Below are 7,620 nucleotides of genomic sequence, written 5' to 3'. Positions count from 1 at the left end.
GGCAACCGGAATGATTCGACCCAAAGTCTGTGTGTTGCACAATTCCTGTCAGATACAATATAGACGGCACAGCACCGTTCTTTACTCTTAATCGGTCTGCAAATCCAGTCTTGTTTACAGGACAATCCTCAGTGAAATGATGCGAACAGAAGACAACGTTTTACCTCATCAACTGGAACGTCATTAAAAATAAAGTTTATCCATGCAGTCCTATTGGAATCCAGAGGAAGCTTATGCAGCGACTGTCGTCTTTCACAACCAGGCACTTCACAATATCCCGTATTGCTCGGTAGATCGATCCGGTTTGTCATCATGAGGTAGGCCTATGTTATTTAGCTATGCGTGATTGCGTGTAATGCGAGAATCGGTGGGCGGGGCTAAACCGGCCGTGTTATAGTAGGAGTTGATCTTTTTCTGCGGGGGTGGTGTTTTACTCTTTGTCGTCATAGTTCCCTCCCCACATAGTCATTAATTCATCTTTGTCACGACTCGCTAGGATACGTTCCAAAAACCTTTAAGATAGCTATAATAAAACCACTTGTTAAAAAAACGCAACTTGATCCTACAGAATTAGTAATTTAAAGGCCAATCTCGAATCTGCCTTTTCTGTCAAAGATACTGGAAAAAGCAGTATCCTCACAACTGTGTTTCTTTCTTGAAAGTAATGATATCTGTGAAGATTTTCAATCAGGATTTAGACCACATCATAGTACCGAGACAGCTCTCATTAGAGTCACAAATGATCTGCTCTTATCATCCGATCATGTTTGTATCTCTCTATTAGTGTTACTCGATCTTAGTGCTGCATTTGACACAATTGACCACAACATTCTTTTAAATAGACTAGAAAACTATGTTGGCATTTGTGGAACTGCATTAGCATGGTTTAAATCATACTTATCTGACCGTTATTAGTTTGTAGCATTAAATGAAGAGATGTCTTATTGATCACAAGTTTTGTATGGCGTACCACAAGGCTCAGTACTAGGACCGCTGCTATTCACTCTGTACAGGCTACCATTAGGAGATGTCATTAGGAAACATGGAATTAGCTTTCACTGTTATGCTGATGATACCCACCTGTATATTTCTTCAAAACCTAACGAAACTTACCAACTCACAAAATTAACGGAATGCATTGCTGATATAAAAAATTGGATGACTAGTAATTTCCTACTACTAAATTCTGAAAAAAAAACAGAGATTCTAATTATTGGAAAAAAAACTTCCACACATAAAAGCCTAGAATACTCCAACACTTGATGGATGCTCTGTTAAGTCTTTGTCGTCGGTTAGGAACCTGGGTGTGCTGTTTGATACCAATTTCTCATTTGAAAGTCATGCGTCTAGTATCTGTAGAACCACATTTTCCATCTTAAAAATATGTCTAAATTACGCCATATGCTGGACCCTCTATGGTGGACCTGCGCCTGGACCCATCCCGACTCATCCGTAAGTGCCGCCCTCATCGACACTGATTCCCAACATCTCGTCTCCAAACCAGTGTGATTACTTCGACTTACAAACAGATGGAAATGGACAAACTCTCTTGATGTTTTGATCTAAATTGTTTTGTAATCACTGTTCCTTCTTTGGCCAGAGGAGAACTGTTCCCCGACTGAGCCTGGGTTCTCCCAAGGTTTTTTTTTTCTCAATTCAATCACCTGATGGAGTTTTGGTTCCTTGCTACCGTTGCCTTGGCTTGCTTAGTAGGGGACATTTAATATTCAACAATATTATCATCTGTGTTGTATTATTTTCATGTTATCACTGTGAAGCTGCGTTGATACAATCTGTATTGTAAAAAGCGCTATAGAAATAAATGTGACTCGACTTGACTTGACTGTTCTTGTGAAAATACTCGACAAAACTGACATTTTGCATAGCCTGTGTTTTTGTTCGTTCAAGCTGCAAAAAAGAACTTGATACTGGCGTGCGTCTTTTTGCTCATCACTGACTGTGCCGCAACCACGGAGGACCAGGACTGTGTCGAATGCGTGCGCGGTCCACGTCCAGGAACTTCGCGCGACGTGTTTGCTGCACAGTCGGAGATGAAACGACAGAAACAACAGGTGACTTAATTAATTTTAGTTAAGAAATCATAACAAATAGGAAATTACGACTGTGGGTACATTTGAGCATATTATCCTAACAAATCGGTGGTCTGAGTAGCCATATAAGGTACAAACAAAAGGCCTATCAGACAATAATGCTTTGGTCTGAAGACTATCCAAAGTTATAAAACGGTCAGTTCAAATCCTTGATTCTGATTGGTTAATAGTTGTGCTTTCTTCATGATAAAACACGGCTATGACCACGTTACCCAACGCCAACGGTTATAATTTAATGCTGTGCAACAACTGCAGTGCAGTTCCTATATGTTGTTTTTATTTGAGCTTTCAAGCATATTAAACATTGGCTGTTCACGGTCAGGGACTATTTTTTTCAAGCGGAAGGAAGGCTTTTAGTGATTTTACTAATTGAAAGTTGCACTAATACATATTTTTTATTACTTTAATATTTGTATTGTGTGGTAACCGTTTTATAAAAGCAATAAGGTACTCGAGGCAAGTGCCGTCTCGTGAATAAGTAACGGCTGAAGGGGTCTTAATAAGGGGTTACTTATTCATAATACAGAACAGCCTCTCGTACCTTATTGCTTACATACGCCATTGCCCAGCAATACCAGCAGGTAAAAAAGGAAACTGATGCTAAAGTAACTAACCAATTACAGAGTAAGATAAAGGATTAGTCCTCGGCTCATCTGCAAATGGGATAAGAGCTGATTAGTGGGCTTTAGGATGACGTAGAGGAACTGGATTCTACAATCATACAGCTCCTCAGCCGGCCACCCCCTTTTGCAGGGAAGGGAGCCGTTAGCAAAAGCCACGTTGCCCCCCAGCAGGTCCATTTGGGTGGATTTATGAGAAATTCCAGAGGAAAAGGCCTCTGGTTGTCAACATTATGGACTCTCTTAAATTGTGGATGGTCAGAATGGGTATGAAAAGGGGAATCCGTTCTGCAGCCATCCTTGATGACGGATTACTAAACTAAGCTTCTGGACTACAACGTTTCTGTTCAAGGTCTTCAAGAATTTCGACAAGGATAAGAAAACACGTCAAATCTTACAATAACAGGCAATCGTACTGAAGAAGAATCCCTGTGAATATATCCTTGTGACTCATTAGACACCAAAAACAAAATGGCTTTGATGCCTATGAAATTTGACTTGGCCAAACGGGTCAAGCTTGCCCAAGGACTGTGGCTCCTGTACTGGCTCTCTGTCATGGCTGGAATCCTCATCTTCAGCATGGGGATATTCTTCAAGATCGAGCTGCGCAAGAGAAGCGAGATTATGGATAACAATGAGAGTCATTTCGTGCCCAACCTGCTCATTCTGGTGGGACTTGTGGCCTGTGGTGTCAATGCTTTTGGGGGCAAAGTGTGCCATGACTCCCTTGACACAGTCAAGTTCACCAAGTGGAAACCTCTATTGAAGATGTACATGTGTGGATGTGTGGTCTTCTGCATCGCCCTCTTTGTCACGGCTCTGCTGTGTTTCTTGATGCAGATCTCTCTGCACTTCGCCCTGGCTGAAGGCCTGAAGAATGGAATGAAGTACTACAAAGACACAGACACGCCGGGACGATGCTTCATGAAGAGAACACTGGATATGACCCAAATTGAGTTCCGTTGCTGCGGCAACAACAACTACAAGGATTGGTTCGAGATCCAGTGGATTAGCAATCGCTACCTGGACTTCAGCAATGAGGAAGTTAAAGAGTGAGTACTGATATTTTTTTTTTTTTCAGTTAAAAACGTAGATAAGAGGTGGTGAGGGACCTAAGTGGAAGAGATTCTGGATCATTTGTATGCAACTTCTTTTATTATGATAACGAGATGTATGTCAAGTACTATATATGTGGCCAAATTTAAAAGGTACATGCTTTAAACATGTCCAAGTATTAGGATAAAGTTATCAAGGCTGATGTTCAGTGGGATTTGGGGAAGTTGTATCTTGTTTAAGGCAGCTAAGTGGATAGAGATCAGCTGATGTATATATTATTCTCCTCTTCAGGAAGCGCAACCCAGAAGGCACTGTAGTTTGCAAAAAAGTACAGATAAAAGATAACACAAAAGTTCTAACGGAGACCTCTTAAAGACTGAAACCTGTAATGTTGAATGCAAGAGGAATCAAATTTAAGGGGAATGTTTTGAGTAGTTAAGTAGATAATTGGCTGGTGGGTTTTATAAAAAGGAAATGAGTAAAGGGGGCAGATGGATCCATGGATTGGATAATCTATCAGGAAGGATCCTATTCCAAAGTCCTTTAAAGCTTACTCACCATCCACACCAATAATAACATGGAGTCTGCCCCCAATGATGGCCTCCCAAGGGGCTATCACCGTTTAGGTGATAACTGATCCCAAGGAGGTTCACAAATCTAATTTAAAAAGTGGTGTTGTTTTCATCATCAGATTGAAGTTCTCATCTTTGTCCAGTAATCTCAAAGTTAATGTAAAGATACAACTTTGTTGAGATGTGTTTCTAAGCCCATCACTCCTGAAATCTTAAATTCCAAATCCAAGAATATGAACCAATTAATGACAGAGTTCTCAATCTTTTTTGGGGGAATTTCTTAGCCGTATCCAGAGCAACGTGGAAGGCAAATACTTGATGGAAAGCGTTCCCTTCAGCTGCTGCAACCCTGGCTCCCCTCGCCCCTGCATCCAGCATCACCTGACCAACAACTCCGCTCACTACAGCTACGACCACCACACTGAGGACCTAAACATCTGGACCAGAGGTTGCCGTGAAGCCCTGGTGTCCTACTATGGAGGCATGATGAACAGCATTGGTGCTTTTGTGCTGCTGTTCATTGTTTTGCAGGTGGGTATGTGGGACAAACTGGATTCTTAAGTTGAACTCAGCTAACTTGTGGCCTTTGACTTAGTCTCTAGATTACACTCTTGGTGGGTAAAGAGTGTGTTGCTGGATTCTAAAGAGAGCGGCTAGATTATAAGGTCAGTTGGTGCGTAAAGAGTAATATAAATAGTTCTGAAAGAATCAGATTAATTAACAGCTTAATTGATTAAATTAACACTTGGTGTTGATGACATGAAAAGGTGTAAATGGTAAACATTTAACATGTGGGAAGTTGACAAATAACATGAACTTTTCACACATTTATATTTTCCTCACAGAACTTGTCTACATTACTCATTCCTTCCAGAAAAACAGTTTTTTTGTGATTGTTGTGGGCAAAAATCCTTGACTATGCGGCCTGTTTTTTTGTTTTTTTTTTTGTTTGTTTTAATGCGATGGAATACGCAGGATATTTATGCAATTTTATATGATGAAATTGCAGGAACTTGCAAAAACTGCTGTTTGGTGAAAAAGAGAAGTTCTCACTAGGCTCCTACCATAACGTAAAGAGTCATTTCTTATTACTTCCTATGATTAGCAAGCATATACATCACAGAAAGTGCTGGAATATTTCAGTTCTCATCTTGTTTTATTTCAGACATTAATAAACACATTAATCCTACACTGATGAGTCAAGCAAGTTCTGTAGCTTTACAAAAGGAACATGCTACAACTTCTGTAAAAATGAATAAATAAAATATAAAAAGAATAAAGTGTGCTCCTGTTTTACAGCTTTTCGATGATGTTCACGTCGCGTAATTACGTCACTTCATAACGTTCCCATGGCAACAGGGAAAAACGGCGGCTCTTGTGTGAAGCAAACGCAACATTTGTCAACTTTCTGCTCAGATATAAGTGACTTTTTTGCAACGAAAATGCGAGGATTATGAAATCATGCAAGCCTCGCATATTTTGCACGGAAATCGGCAATTTATGTGGCGCGAAAGTGCGACGTATTTGAAAAATTTGATCGCATAATCGTGTTTTTATGGAGGGACTGATTACTACTACAAAATACTATACAGTAATGCATACACAATTTAGTAGATGGGAATAGCAAATCTTCAATATGAACTGTTAAGAACCCGATATCCCAGATAGCAGACTGACATTGAATCAACGTGGAAATATGACATCGAAACAACGTTGATCTGACATTGTTTTGCTCATCGAATTAACGTTGAACCAACGTCAGACGCGTCATTCTTTCAAAACTAACGGAAAATCAACGCGCTGTTTCAACGTTATGAAAGCAAACCAATTTTCATTTAGCTTTGAAGAATGCCGCGTCTGACGTTGGTTCAACGTTAATTCGATGAGCAAAATCAACGTTGTTTCAATGTCATGAGAGACGTCGTTTCCACGTTGATTCAATGTCAGTTTGCTGTCTGGGATACTATTAGTACACAAGTTCTTCGCCTAGTGGTTAAAAGAAATATGAAATACATGACCAGCGATTTACTATTAAGAGAACATCTCGACCCCACACACATTGCTGGGAACAATGGTTTAGATGAATATGTAAATATGTGATGTGTGCTTTCCTTTCAATAAACAAAATAAACACAAAAATGACAGCGATAAGAAAGCATCTGTTAATCGCGGTGTAGACATGTTTGCACAAGCTCTGAAATTCAGCTCTCAAGTCAAGTCACATCACTTATTTACAGTATAGCACTTCAAACAATAGATTACTTAAAAACACACAGCATTAAAGTACTAAACATAAAGATAAAAAAACAGAGTCACTTTACATAATCGTCACAGACCATTGGTTGTTCGAAGGCGTTTACCAGTCCGAGCAAATTTTTCCGAAATGTTCGCTTTGGCAAGCTTTTTCAACTCCCAAAAACTCCAAACGAACTTCGTTTTGGTCTGATTATGTTCTTAAAGACTACACAACTGCTCATTCTTCAATTTTTTGTGATTGTGTAATGTGACACCAAAAAAATTGTTCAAGAGGGTTAACCTTAGCTTGAACCGCAGGCTTCTAGTCCTAGAATCTTGATGCCAAACTGGATATTTTATTAACCTGAACCTTTGTCGCAGGCTGTGGTGACTGTCGGTCTGCAGTACCTCACTACTTCACTGGAAACCCTGGCAGACCCAGAGAATCCTGAGAGCGAAAGCGAGGGGTGGCTGCTGGAAAAGAGTGTAAAGGAGACCCTTTCTAGCGTCATGACGAAGATCAAGTCCCTGTGTAAAGGCAACCAGGTACAGGAGGAAGATGCAGAAGCAGCTCCCACATAAAACTGAGAGCCACGGCCACTCCTGCCCAGTCATGTTCGTAGCCACTCCCACTTCTGGGAGAAGGAACGCATGAAAGGTTGATCAAAATGTTCTCTCTTAAAAATATAGGTGTATATGCATACAGATAAGACCAATACACCTACAATTTAATGAGATTCCAACTGAAATGTGAATGTACACACTACAATGTAAATACAAATGAACAAGTTTATTTTCTAATATTTTAACTTCAATATATCTGTACATGTCCTGATGTTACCATCTAACCCTTTCTGATATTCCAACCAAACAAGCCTCACTCTCCATGTTCATTTGTAGTAGCATCAAGTTTGACCCTTATATTTCCAGTTTATTTATTGGTTGAGCGGATGTTTAACCCAACAGCCTCACACATGCAATAGCATATATTTCCCTATAATATATTTTTGAAATCAGAAATGACCT

The 7,620-nt window shown here is 39.9% G+C and overlaps 1 protein-coding gene across 1 annotated transcript; it reads left to right on the top strand.

Annotated features, from left to right (window-relative positions):
- The first annotated feature begins 3,202 nt into the window (after nt 1-3,202).
- Nucleotides 3,203-7,176, top strand: prph2b (peripherin 2b (retinal degeneration, slow)). Its single transcript, XM_039690664.2, has 3 exons — nt 3,203-3,783; nt 4,644-4,890; nt 6,976-7,176. Exons 1-3 carry the CDS (start codon nt 3,203-3,205, stop codon nt 7,174-7,176), a joined length of 1,029 nt encoding a protein of 342 aa, XP_039546598.2.
- The last annotated feature ends 444 nt before the right edge of the window (nt 7,177-7,620 follow it).

This window comes from Pimephales promelas, chromosome 11 (genome assembly GCF_988280905.1).
Source record: "Pimephales promelas chromosome 11, fPimPro1.hap1.1, whole genome shotgun sequence".
In the NCBI taxonomy this organism is placed as follows: Eukaryota; Metazoa; Chordata; class Actinopteri; order Cypriniformes; family Leuciscidae; genus Pimephales; species Pimephales promelas.
The sequence above is the reverse complement of the archived record's forward strand: the minus strand, read 5'-3'. Positions and strand labels throughout refer to the sequence as shown.